At 41.8% G+C, this 14447-nt stretch overlaps 1 protein-coding gene across 2 annotated transcripts in view; it reads right to left on the reverse strand.

The window, feature by feature from the left end:
- TTF2 (transcription termination factor 2) overlaps positions 1–14447 on the reverse strand; it is a 61396-nt gene that overhangs the window by 14503 nt on the left and 32446 nt on the right. For both annotated transcript variants that reach the window (XR_013486868.1, XM_021002759.2), the window contains exons 11-18: positions 12289–12439; positions 11362–11467; positions 9714–9895; positions 7872–8025; positions 7406–7497; positions 6611–6693; positions 5337–5470; positions 4467–4637 (exon numbers count right to left, since the gene is read on the reverse strand). Coding sequence is in view for 1 of the 2 variants with exons in the window: in XM_021002759.2 (XP_020858418.1) it covers positions 4467–4637; positions 5337–5470; positions 6611–6693; positions 7406–7497; positions 7872–8025; positions 9714–9895; positions 11362–11467; positions 12289–12439 (1073 nt within the window). In the remaining variant the exon portion in view is untranslated. The remainder of the gene's footprint in view (positions 1–4466; positions 4638–5336; positions 5471–6610; positions 6694–7405; positions 7498–7871; positions 8026–9713; positions 9896–11361; positions 11468–12288; positions 12440–14447) is intronic.

The following is a 14447-nucleotide window of genomic DNA, read 5'->3' on the forward strand; positions in this document are numbered from 1 at the left end:
TTAGAGGAGAAAACTGAGGCAGATAAGAGCTGTGACCTTACTCAAGGCCACTCAGCTATTAAGTGTCTGAGGCAGCATTTGAACTCAGTCTTTCTCTTTCCCAAGGCCAGTGTTCTATCCACTGTGCTTAGGGAGTGTCACAGAAGCCAAGAAAGGAGAGGTGGGAGAAGGTGGGCAATGCTCTCAGAAACTACAGAGTGGTCATGGAAGTTGAGAACTGAAAAAAGGGACCTGGATTTAGCAGTGAAGAGACTGTTGCTAACTGTGAAGAGAGCAGTTTCCATCCAGGGTCAGGGTGGAAAGCCTGACTATAAGAGGGGTCAAGAGATGAGTGGGAGGTGAGGCAGTGGAGGCAGTGACAGGCACCTCTAAGAGTTTGGTGGGGAAAGATCAGAACTTGAGAGGATGGCAGGGCCAAAGAAGGTTCTCTAAAAAACGCTAATGGCCTGGGCAGTAGGAAAGGAGCCTCCAGCGAGGGAGACATTGAAGAAGAAGAACAGAGGGGGGATAACTGATGGAGAAAGCTTTCAGTGGATGTGATTGAGGTCACAAGGCCTTGGCAAGAAGAGCCACCTCTTCAGAGACAGGCATAAAGAAGCACAGATCTAGAGCTGGAAGCAGCCCCAGGTGAGGAAGCTGAGGCTGAGGGAGCTTAAGTGACCTGTTCAGAGTTTATGGTACCTAATGAGCACTTAATGGGCAGCTTGCTAGGGGGCGCCAGAGCGCACAGAGGGCCAGGCCCAGAGTCAGGAAGACACTAGCTGTGTGGGCAAGTCACTGCATCCTGTTTGCCTCAATTTCCTCATCTGTCAGATGAGCTCCAGCACTAGCCAGGAGGAAATGGCAAATCACTCCAGTATCTCTGCCAAGAAAACCCCACCTGGGGTCAGAAGAGTTGGACAGACTGACAACAACTACCAAGTACTCAATTGCTTGTTGACTGATTGCATCAGAGGTGAGATCTGAACCCATGTCCTTTGTCTTCAGAGCCAGTGGTCTTTCCTCTGTATCAGATTTATAGGGATTTGGAGATGATACTTAAGCAGAAACCCATTCTTCTACCTGAGGCCTAGAGGCCATGCATAACAGGGATACTGACACCTACAGATTGAGATGGAGCTGAATTCAATGCCTTTCTCCCTAAAATCACCTGACATTTATGAAGTACTTTAAAGCTTGCAACATACTTTACATACATTATCAGATCTTGGTCTCACAACAGCCCTGCCAGGTAGGTACCACAGTTATTGCAGGGTTTGCTTTTTTGTTGGTCTTCTAACCTGTGATTTTCATGAGCACAGGGAATTCTCATCATGGAAACTCCCTCCACAAATGCAAGCTAGTAACTCCCATCTATACCTTAAGAGTTTTAGAAAATTGCTGCCAATATAGTCAAATACAACATCACTTTCTAGTCTCTTTCACTGCAAGGTTTCTCCCACCTAAACATCAAGCTCATTCACAATTCCTTAGAAGACATAACAGAAATAACCCCGTTCAATGACCCTCCAACAATAAGTGTCATTCAAGGCATAAAATAAGGAGATGCTAAAGGTATCTGCCAACGTGTCGGAGAAGATCCAGAGTAAAGTCCAGGCCAAAGGAGGGTTCTCTGTGTGTGGTGAGGTCCTGGAGATGCTCCAGTTTGTGGGTCACATCATGGTGACTGCATCAAACCCCACAACTGCAAAACCTTCTGGAAGTTTTCTGCAATTACCTGAAAGGGTTTAGTCTGTCACCCACACATGGTAGACCAAGTGGATAAAGAGTGTCTGTTGTCCAGATTTCAACATGCATTTGGACGGACACTCTCTAGAGTTTGTCCAGTAGTATGTATACTTAGGACAGACAAGAATGAGCCTGGCCCAATGCTGAATAAAAGGAGCACAGTGGGCTAGACTGCATTTGGTAAATGGCGAAGCTCCTTTACTGGCGCCATATTTTCAGTAGCAACATTTTATCAGTGGTACTCTATGGAAGTGAATTGTTCTCTTGGTTTTGCTCACTTTGCTACATAAAAATGCATATGAATCTTCCCAGGTTTCCCTTTTGTTATTTCTAACTGTACAATAATATCCCATTACCTTCATATACCATAATTTGTTCAGCCGATTTCCCAGCTGATGAGTTTACAGTTTTTTGTGACAGCAAAGTACTAGTATGGGTATTTTTTGTACAGATAGGCATTTTCTCTCTTTACTGAGTACTGATATTGCTGGGAGGGTATAGACCAGGGGTGGGGAACCTGTGGCCTCAAGACCACATGTGGCCTTCTAGGTCCTTAGGCGAAGCCTTTTGACTGAGTCCAAGTTTTACAGAACAGATGCTTTTATTAAGGGGATTTGTTCTGTGAAGTTTGGATTTCGCCAAAGGGCCGCACTTAAGGACTTAAAGGGCCACACGTGGCCTCAAGGCCGCAGGCTCCCCACCCCTGGTATAGATAGTTTAGTGACTTTTGGGGTAGAGTTCCCAAATCCTTTCCAGAATGGTCAGGTCAATTCACAGTTCCAGCAACAGTACAACAGTGTTTAGCCCAATTTTCTGGCCTGTCAAGATCTTTTTAGATCCCAACTGTCACCAGTGAGTTAGTTTTCCCTCCTAGCTTTGTATCGTCAAAAAATTTGACAAGAATGTCATTTATGCCTTTTTCCAAGTCACTCATAAAAATGTTAAATAGCACAGAGCCAAGGTAAGTTCCTTGAGGAACTATTGGGGATTTCCCTCCAAGGTGACATGAAGTTATAAGCACTTACTCTGAGTCTGGTCATTTAACCAGTTCCATACTGTCCAGTTCCACACTACTTGGGGTACAGAGTAAAATTATACTATCATCTACCCCAAATCTCTCCATCTTTGTCATAAGTTTAGCATGAGATATTTCATCAAATATTTTGCCAAAAATCTAGGTAAATACATCTTCAGCATTCTTTGATTTACCAGTTTAGAAAGCCGGTCAAAAAGGAAAATAAGTTCTGTTTGGCATAACAAGTGTGACATGGCAGTGAAACAAGCTAATAAGATCTTGGGCTGCATTGGGGGGGTGGGGTAGAGCTTCTTCCAAAATAAGGAGGTGCTGCATTCTGCTCTACCCGATCTGGGGTATTATAGCACCACAGCTTAGAAAGGACATTGATAAGCTGGAGAGCATCCAAAGAAGGGCCAAACCAGAATGGTGGAGATCCTAAAGTTCATGCTGTATAAGGACTGATCGAAGAGTCTGGGATTTTTTTGCCTGGAATAGACAAGTCTGGGTGGGAGACATGCCAATCATCTTCCAGTATGTGAAAGTCAACCATGTAGAATAGTGATACCCCGAACTTCCCCTTCCCCCAGTTCCCTTTAACTGATCTTCCTTATAGGAGGTTTTAACATATTATTTAATTTCAATCTAACAACAACCCTATGAACTACACAGGGCAGCTCACAAAATCTCAAAATTCAAAGGAACATCTGAGGCCAATTAGACTAACTCATTCTAATTCTGAAGAAACAATAATCCCTTAAACAACATCCAGCTTTTATGGGATGAAATCCTGAAGTAAGGAGGAATCTCCTCAATGAGATATTCTTCTTCTCATTTTAAAGGCAGGGGAACGGGCTCAGAGTAGGTAAATCAATCAACAATCAATTATTAAGTGCTGGGCATGTGTCAGGCATTGTGCTAAATACTTGAATTGTAAAAGATCATCTAGCTAATAAATGACAGAGACTGGGCAGATAGCCCAGGTCATCAGACTCCTTGGTCTTTCTTCCACACAGTAGTGATAAGGAAGGAGCTTTGGGGTAAGAATGGCACAATTCAGGTAGGAACACTGAAAAGAGGACACACTTAGGAGAGTGTGGAGGACAAGGGCATATAATTATAATCCAGCTAACAAAGAGTGTGGCTGGAAGCCAGTTAACATCCTATCTCTGCCACCCTCTGGAAGGAAGTGTCAGCCTTAATAAGCTTTAATGGAACTAGAATGGAGTGATTAATGGAGGTAGCTGGCCGAGTAAGAAACAATACTTAGAGCTAGAAGGTTTTCAGTGAGTAAAAAGCAACTGACTTCAGGTACAACCCCCATTTTGTGGATTCAAAGTCCTTTTGTGGTTTTCTGATAAAGCTCTTTCTAAAAAAGTATCTTTGCAGCTTTGTTCACTGCTTAGGCATTCCTCCCAATGTAAATGGATATGTGACTCCCTCTTTCGCCTCCCAGGAAAAAAAAAATTAAAAACCTGTCTTGGTCTTTTTTAAATGCCTCAGACCATGAATAATCAGGTGGGGTTACCTGGTTCTTTTCAAATTTACTGTAGTCTGGCCAGCTTAGCTCTCTCCATCCCAGGGTTTGGCCATTACCAACTCTGAAAGGAATTGAAGACTGGAGGAAAGAGAAACCCACCAACTGAAATCCAAAAGCAATAAAGAAGAGCGAGACTTCCACGCCTTCCACTGCAATGGTGATGACTCCCCAACCCCATAATACCTTGGTACTCTCTCTTGTATCTTCGAACAGTTCCACCTTGAATTGTGTGCCATTAAGGCAGACGGTGGCAGATGGATCTGGGTTATGGAGTTCTGACAAGGTCAAAGCACTGAGCTGCTCCTCCAAGGAAAGGAACAGGCCTTCACTCTTCAGCTCAGTCTGGTCAAGAGTCTAGACATAATGAAACAAATCCAGCATCAGCAAAAGTGGCCCAAAGGCTTATGCCAGTTTAGGAAACTGGCCAAACTGCTGATCCAGGCTGAGGGCTGTGCTCAACACTCATCAAAATCCTTTACAAGGCACCGTTAGTAAATCCTCACAGAAACACTAGACAGAGCATAATTCCAACCATACTAAAAGCCTGACAAATAAAAGGTTGAAAGGTCACAAAATATATGACATGTCCATTTCCGCCAGTTTTTAAACTCTATTTCAGTTCTTCAAAGTTAAGTGTAGTCCCAGAGTAAAAGACAGTTCCATTCAGTTCTACAGCCCCACAAAAATCTTCTTAATTATAGAGATAGGGCCACCAAATTAACTGGACATGAGAACATAAATGCTCCTTTAGTTAAGTGGTTCATGGGCATTAGCTGACACATCTCAATTTAAAAGCCAAGCAAGCATTGCTTACGGCACTGGCTGCCTGCTAAAACCAGTCTTGGGCAGAGGCAACAGTAACTGAAGAATTACTAATCACCCAAGTCTGTGAAATCAAAGCTTTCCCATTCAGCCTCTCAATGAAAGATTAACCCTTGACCTGACAGACACAAGTCAGCGAGCAGACAGACGGCATCACAACTAGAACGGACCCAGGAGCTTCTCAGAATCTTCCAGGGCACCACACAGAGATATGTTGAGGGTTTTCCTTACCGATTTTAGTAAAGAGAGATGACAGCAGCACTGGCGGAGTCTCAGCAATGATGACAAGATATGGGCAGTGCTGGAATACTCGGGGCCAGCTGGGGCGCTCGGCCCAGGATCACAAGATTCAAACTCCTTTGTCACTGCCAAAGCAGCAAACCCAAAGATGAAGTGAAGGGCAGAGAAAGAGTTGTTAGAAGAGCCAGGGCAGGAACAGGTCTGTTTTAAAGTTCAGGGTGGAGTGCTGGAATACACTTCCAGTTCAGGAAAGAATTTCCCAAGCTGCATAGTTGCTGGGACAGCTAACAGGCTTTCTCCCCATTAGACTATGAGTGCCTTGTGGGCAGACTGTCTTTTTCCTTTCTTTGTATCCCCAGTGCTTAGCATAGTGCCTGGAATACAGACGGCGCTGAATACATGTTTCCTGACTGACTAACAGGCCTTCAGTATACCTATGGTTCTCTGCCTTCAACAAGGGACCCAAACTAAGTGAGATCCTGGTTTCAAAGACTGTTGATGATCTGGTTGTGGGGTTTTTTCCCCCGATTGGAACTATTTTTAAAATACACGGGTTCCATTCTGATTCAAACTCCCTCCATAAGTGGTTTGAAACAACCCTTGCTCAGTATGATCACTCTAATCTCTGCTTCATGGTTTGGTTCAAGGTTCTGATACCAAAGGAACATAGGTTTATGACTAAAAGAGACCTTAGAGGCCATCAAGTACAATCCCCTTATTTTACAGGCAAGGAAACTGAGGCCCAAAGAGGTTTAAGTGAATGGCCCAGGGTTATACATTAAGTGTCTCAAGCAGGATTTGAACCCAGGTCTTCCTGACTTGGAAGACAGCTTTTGAAATACTATGTCATGCTACTTCTCCAAGAAAGCAGCTTATCAAATGCCCTGGATGGTACTTGCCGGGTCCATTTCTCCATCCCTTCAAGCACACACTATCACACATCACACTGTATCTTCTAGCAGACTCCCTCTTCTGGAGGTGGAAGTGAACCTGGGCTCTTCCAACTCCACTTGGCGAGAGGGGTGAAGATTCTGGCAGGTCCTGCCATGCTGGGAAGGTGGCCAGCCTGGGCCCCCCGACAGACTGTGGGACTGTCGTTTAAGGCTCAGAGGGTCTTGTCAGCGAGTGTGCTTATGGAATGACTTACTGACATAGCTATGGAGGAGGTCACCTATTACAATATGGACGGATGGAATCAGCACAGGGAAGAACCTGCACTAATTAAACTGTCGCTCTTTTGATGTGACCTCTTGAGCAGAGCTCACCTCTACTGAATGGATTATCAGGGCTCCTTCCAGATTGCTTGTTTTCCCTCAGATGCCTTTTTAAGTAGGACTGTAGAGTTGACCTGGATCAAACAAAGACAGACTCTATGAAAACCACGACAACCTACACTTAGAAAGTGCTCTACCACCTACAACATACTTCCCACACAGCCACTCTGTGGTGCTCAAAGAAACCATAAAGTGAAGGTCATGATCACTATGGCTTTGTGCTGGCAGCAGCCTGCTGGTAAACAATTAAGGTCACCAGATAACCTGTCAGTTGAAATTAATATAATAACAAATGATGACCAAATATGATGTCATAAGAACTAGAAAAAGAGTCTGGTTTTTAACAAAAGACAGAAAAAGTCACAAAGACAGAAGCAGAAAACAACAGAGAGAGAAAACTTGAGGTTGAGGGGGAAAGACAGCAGCCATTATCAAAGTATCATTGAGTAAGATTAAGAAAAAGGCCAAGTGTGATTCTGAATGTTATATACACTGACTAACAGAGCAGAGAGAGACAACCTCACATTACTGGCATGACTGGGGGCCAAACTGAACCTATGCATATTACATTAAGATAAGAGGGATTTTTGTCCCAGAAAACAAATATGAAAGAGAAGAATCAAAATGTTGGACTATTAAAAAGAAAAGATCTAACAAATCAAACATTGGTCAACTCACAACACATAGTCTAAGGGGGTCCAATCTAACTTTTCATTTACTACCAAAGGAAAAAGAGCATGGATGATATGAGAGAGAGAAAGAGAGTGAACTTCTTTTATCACACACCTTGATTTTGTAAAAAGGACATCATACACAGCTTTTTCATCTTCTGAAAGTTTCAACTGGTGCAACTTGAAGCTACGTTGGGGCAACACCACCTGATGGAGAGTCAAAGAAATACTAAGCCAGTATATTTACAAATATTTATAATACATGTGTGTTATAAAAGGAAAGATATCTTTGATGTTTATCTTAACATACCATTTAAAGGTTACTGCAGAGCAGACTCACAGAAACTGGCACTAGACATCAGACTCCTAGCCATTACTTAAATATCAGGTGCCACCTTGAGGACAGACTTCTGATAATGGTGCAGTCATTGCATTAAGTAGCAATCCTGTGGTCTCCTCTGAAGTAGGAAATTAGGAGCTACAGAACCCATGAAATCTAGCAAGTAACCATTTCAGCACAATGAAAAGGACCATCTCCCTCCTACTGTGGCCACCCAAGTGAAAGACAGAAATGAAGTTACCAGGGGTTTGCCACTTGAATCCAGCTGGTCTTTTGTTCTCCTCAGCAAAAGACTTTTGGTTAAAATACTTAACCTCTCCCCTCCTTTTGATGAACCATTGTCAACCTGACTCTTCCATAGCTTGAACTCATCAAATGGAGAACAACGGAGGAACCTGATTTTTGGAGGGGATGGAGCAAGATGGAAAAAAGGAACAGCAGTGAAAGGTTAAAGCCCAACCTGAGAGGAAAAGTAAACCATATTTTGTGTTTCATCTGTCATTCAACTACACTAAAAGGAGATCATCACAGCAAGGCCCCATGAACCAGATCAAGACAGCCTGGGCAGCCACTAAGACCACACGACAACATGGGAATTTCTCCATAAACATCTGTGAATGTTTGACAGTCACAAGAGCCCAACCACCAAGAAGTGAAATTCTCTGTAACTCAGTCTTGTATTCCTATAGGAATATACTAAGGAACAACCAACAACGCTTTTTTGTGTCTGCCTCAGATAAACTGAGGACCTTGCCCTAGGCCCTGCTTTTTGAAGAAGAATATGTCCATGACTTTCTGTTGTCCTAAATGGACTTTTGGTTTCATTTTTAAGCCAACTCGCTCGGCATTTGAGAGGCAGGGTGGCACGACTGAAAAACTGCATTACGTCTGGAGTCGGGAGAGACCTGGATTCACATCTCACCTCCAAGCTTACTAACTGGGCAGCCACATGTAAGTAACTTAACCTCTCCAAGTCTCAGTTTATTCATCTAAAAACAGGAGTAATAACAAGTGTCAGCAGCAAGGTGCCCTGCTGCCAGAGTAGGCAGCAGTCCCAAATGGAACACATTACCCCACCATTCTCACCAACACTTTCCCTTGTACACGAGTCCAAGACCTTACACCCAAATATCTTAGAAATATCTTAGAAGGTGCCCAGACCACCAATCTTGCTTCCCAGCTCTCACTGCTATCATCCAGGGGAACGACTCCTATGGAGAAGAAGCCCCATCATCCCTGCCACCGCCAATACCACCCACTGAACAACTGCCACCAAAGGACAGGTAAGCACAAGAGGACCTGCCCCTACCCCTCACTACCACTGCCAGCCCTGCTTCCGGGCTGCCCTTAGAGCCATTGCCTAGGGAAGCCACCCTTGTGGAGATGAGATCTGGTGACTAACTCTGCCCCTGCTATAGTTACTGCAGACCCAGAAAACAAAGCGCTCACCCCCAAAGTCCTTGGCACTTTATCACAGTTCAATGTCAGAAACAGGAAATGGCTTTATCAATGGAAATGACACTAAAGAGGGTGTATTACCATGTCTTGACGCTTCACCCTAAGGACCGCTGGGCCTTTCCATCTGACTTGTAGCTGAAACCTCCTAGTTATACTGCCTCCCCCTATTAGAATGAGTTCCTTACAAGCAAGGATTGCCTTCTCTCTTTGTATCTCCAACACTCAGCATAGTATGTGGTATACAGAAAGTGTCTAATAAATGCTTTTTCTTTTCTTTTTTCACTCACTTATTTCATTCAATCAAACATTTAGTTCACAGGGCTGCTTGGTGAATCAAACAGAATGAAATAAAGGATGTATATAAAGCACCTTATGAACCTGCAGGTAGGTCATATACAGAACTGTATAAATGTGAGTTACGGCTGTTAATACAAGGACCTCTTATAAAGACACAATCATTTATCAATCAGCTATCAATCATTAATTTATAAAGACCTTTTGCTATTAAAAATATTAATAGACTCATCTTCTGTTATGTACAAAAATCTGACTCATATTCAGGTTCTCAATGTAAGGAAGCTTGTAAAGGGCTACAAAACCCACCCACATTCCTCCAGAATCTTACTTCAGCAATGAATACATGTCCAGCAGGTTGTTCTGAATGGGGGTTCCAGTGACAGCCCAGCGGGCCCCAGCTCGTAGCTTACAGACAGCTATGGAGGTCTGCACGCGGGGATTCTTAATGTTGTGAGCCTCATCCAGTATGATGCGAGCCCAGACTATTTGCAGCAATGGCGATGTGCAGTCCTAGAGAAGATAGACTGGTGATGCAATAACTCCAAATGGGAAGGCTAATATTAAGAACATTAAATAGGGAATTGGTTTAGGACCCAAACTAACTCAACAGGAGTATATATAAGCAAGTCATTTAAAGTCTCTCAACCTCACCCTACCCATTATTTCTTCAGTGACACTTAAGGTCTAGATAACACATAAGAAGGGCAGCTAGGTGGCACAGCAGATAGAGCTCCGGCCTTGGAGTCAGGAGGACCTGAGTTCAAATCCAACGTAAGACGCGATACTTACTAGCTGTGTGACCCCGGGCAAGTCACTTAACCCCGATTGCCCCACCACAAAAAAAAAAAAGAAAAGAAAGTAGATAACATATAAGAAGACCTTAACTTTCTAAAACAGAAAGCAATCTTTCAAAAACAAGGTAAAAGAAACCCTCACCATTCACGATGGCCATATTCAAAAGATATAACCACAAACAGATAAATCTGTAAACACTAAAAACTGCAATTGATACTTGCTGCTGTAGCACATGCACTAAATGCAAATGATGTGGCAGATTCTGGCATAATCACTGTTCAGGGACAACAGTGATTCATGGAGCTGTAATTTATTTCTTTAAACTGGGTTTGTTGCTACCATAAAAAACAACTTGCTACTAAAAAATGTATTCATTCAGAAAAGAATGATCAATGTCACACATTCTTCCTTATAGTATATCAAACCACACATACGCTTACCTAACAAGTGAACTTTCTTGATTATATCCATTATTTTCCCTACCCTTTGACCTCTTACTCATCTGCCACAATCATTGCTTTTTTCTTTTAGATACCATGAATATGGATATAGATATGTCCAGGATACTGTAGAATTTGCATTATTAAAGTAACCAAAAAGTACAGTAACACACTGATTACCCTTGTGGAAAAACTATGAGCTGATACACATAAGCTTCCTGTATTCATGTTATTATTACAAGTTATGTAAAGTTTTCTACTATATTTCTATTTCTACTATAACAAATAATTTGAAATATGCCTAACTTCAACGTAAGTGATACATAAAAATATATACATATATAAAAATATAGGGGCAGCTAGGTGGCACAGTGGATAGAGCACCAGCCCTGGAGTCAGGAGGACCTGAGTTCAAATCTGGCCTCAGACACGTAACACTCACTACTTGTGTGACTCTGGCAAGTCACTTAACCCCAACTGCCTCACAAAAACAAAACAAAACAAAACATAAATATAAATAATAAATGTTTGTTGAAGTGTTTAAGTAAGAGATTAACTGCAAAAGTGACAAAGGTGGGTCAGGGAAGCAGATATTCACTCCCATCGGTAAGACATATTATAAATGGCTTCCATTTTACAGAATTAAAGAGATGAGCTCTTAACTCCATGGGTTAGGTAAAAAATTCCACCCCAGTTAATGATATATGGTTTCTAAAATTGTTTTCCCTCAAAGTACCTTACCTTCACACAGGCATCAGTAGCAGGGACAGTTCCCTCTTCCTTCCTTGTAGGGATCTCCTTGGCAAGAAGACTATAGGTGGTGATTACTACATCATATATGGAAAGGCTATACAAACATGAGACATGGAAATGAATAAATTTGGAAGGCAGAACTAACACTTGAGAAGTACCTGTGCCTACCTGATTGAGTTATTGGGGAGAAAAAAGTATTTTACAAATCTTTAAAGCCCTATATTAAGTGAACTATTATTCATGAAACCAACATCTCTCAGATGACATATATAACGCCAAAGACAAAACAATGAAATTCTTCTACACAACTTTTCAAATGTATTATCTCACGTGTACCATATAAGGCTGGTTTCATTGCTAATAAAAGAAGAATGTAAATAAAAAAAAAATCATGGACATTGACAATCCCCTAAACTAGGAGAAATGTGGACTCAGTCTACTTTCAAATAATAGCCTTCTTCTCTGGGAGAGTCCTGCTGCCACCTGGTGGCAAACCCTAGGAATCCCAAGGCCTTCTAGATTATAGCCTGCAAAAATAAGCCAAAGGCCAAAAATAAGCAAAGGCCAACATTCGGCTCTCAATGTATGCATATCCCTCTGCTCTATAATGAAAGGAACTAGGTTCCATTTTAACACCAAGCATGACCTCGACCTCCCCTTCCTTTTCCAATGAGATCCCTGGTGAAAGATGGCTTGTTTTTTTCCCAGCTCCAAACATGGGAAGGTGATTGATTCTGAAACTGCAATACACACTCGCAACATTAGTTAGAGTAGAATCTACATGTGATAGTAAGTAGGTGCCAGAAGAGACACCATCATCTCGGTCTTGCTGGTGAAGGTCAATTTTAACTTACAGTCCCCCTTAGGCTAACCAGATGCTGAACCCTTTCAAGGTCACAATGATCTTCCACTTACGCCTTTGCATGTTGTTCCCGATGAGACCCATGATAAAGATAGATTCTCAGCCTGTTGCCACTCACACGTTTTTCTATTTCCTTTTTCCAGTGATGAATCAGGGAGGCAGGGCAGATAATTAAAGTGCCATGGGATGTAAAGCTAGTGGAATCTTAAGGGAAAAAAAACCATGCAGTTAAATGATAAAATCTTAAGTTCTTATGGACCCATCACCTTTTCTTGACTACTCAACTTCTATTTTTAACATTTATTACTCTTATTTCTAGGGGTTTATGAATATGAGCTAGAAGGGAATATTTTTATAAATCAAATTTCTTTAGCTATTTTCCTTCCTTTCCCCCATAAAAATATAATCCAGGAAGATAGCACTGGCTCCTTAGTGGTACAGAGAGGTGTGTTGTAGGCCTTCTTAAGGTGGTGCTTTACGTATTCTAAAAAGTAACGCTATATATCCTCTGCCTAGAAAAGGAAGAAGGGGTAGAATGAGGAACAAGAAGACATTACATAATTCTCCAGTTTCCCATCAGTTGGGTCTTCAGTATGACTATTATTTTTAAATGCTGTGAATCCCCAAAATAAAAACACATATTCAAATGTAAGTATGAAAAACAATCTCCAAAGCCAAATAGAAATTATTTGGGTTGATCTCTACTTGGGCCTCTCTGTGAAATGTGTTCAAATATATACATTAATCACCCTACCCCATAATGGAACTGGGCTCCATCCTAACAATAAATATGATCGCCTCTTTCATTTCCAATGGGGCCACTGATGGCAGATGGTTAGATTTTTTTTTCCAGCTTCTACCTTATCTTTAGAATTATTTGTGTGTGATCCAAGACAATTTCAAAGGACTCATGATGAAAAGTGTGATCCACCTCTAGTGAGAGAACTGATGAACTCTGAGGGCAAATTTTCTCACCTTTGCTGCTTTCTTTTTGCAATACAGTTAATATGAAAATGTTTTGCATGATTTCACATGTGTAACTGATATTATATTGTTTGCCTTCTCAGTGGGTGAGGGAGGGGTAAGAGAATCTTGAACTCAAAATTTATAAAGAAAACAACACTATAAATAAATGATTTTAAAAAAGAAAACTGTAAACAGGAAAAAACAAAATAAAGAAAAATATAATAAGAAAAGAATAAAAATAAAACACTGGAGAAAAAAGAATTGTTTGTACATATTTGGTTATAGTATATGTAAATATGGATTCACAACTGGTTAGATGACTAGACTCAAAGAGTAATAATTAATGGTTCAATGTCAATATATCAGGAAGTCCTCAGTGGAGTGTCCAAGAGATCTATGCTTGACTTGTGCCATTTAATATTTTAACTAATGACTCTTAGATAAAGGCACAGATGACACGCTCATCAAATCTGTAGGTGTCAGCAGGATGAAAAGGACAGCTAACAAACTAAATGACAATCAGAATCCAAAAAGATCTTGACAAGCTAGAGCACTGGGCTGAAACTAGTGAAATGAAATTCAATGGAAATAAATGCCAAGCTTTACATTTGATACAGGAAATCAACTTTACAAGTTCAGCCACAGTCAGACAATAGCTTTGTTTGCAAAAGATTTGCTCAATGAGTCAGCAGTGTGATGTATCAGCCAAAAAAGCTAATGCCACTTGGGGCTTCATGAAGAGGGGCTTAGCTTCCAGGGCTGATAGTCCCATCACACCAGGCCCTTCTCGGACCTCATACAAAGTAACATATCTGAATATGGGCAGACAGTTTAAGGGCAATGATAAGCTGGAGTGCACATGCAGGAGAGCCACCAGAATGGTGAGAGGATCAGCTGAAGGAATCAGGCACGTATAGTCTGAACAAAAGAAGACATGAGACATGGTGGCCGTGTCTGCGAGTGTGTGAAGGGCTATCATGTGGAAGAAGACTTAGGTTTGTTCTGTTTGGCCCCAGAGGGAAGAACCAGAAAGAATGGGGAGAAACTGTAAAGAGGCAAATCTAGGCTTGATGTCAAGACAAATTTAGTAACAATCAGAGCCATCCAAAAGTGAAAGGATTGTCTAGAGAAGGGTGAATTTCCCCTCCTTTGAGGTAGGCAAGTGAAGGCTAGGTGACCTTCTGTTGGGTATGTTGCAGTGAGGATTCCTTTGGCATGAGAGTCGGGCTACATGAGCAATGACATC

This window comes from Phascolarctos cinereus, unplaced genomic scaffold, assembly GCF_003287225.1.
Source record: "Phascolarctos cinereus isolate Bilbo 61053 unplaced genomic scaffold, phaCin_HiC Scaffold_5;HRSCAF=322, whole genome shotgun sequence".
NCBI classification, from domain to species: domain Eukaryota; kingdom Metazoa; phylum Chordata; class Mammalia; order Diprotodontia; family Phascolarctidae; genus Phascolarctos; species Phascolarctos cinereus.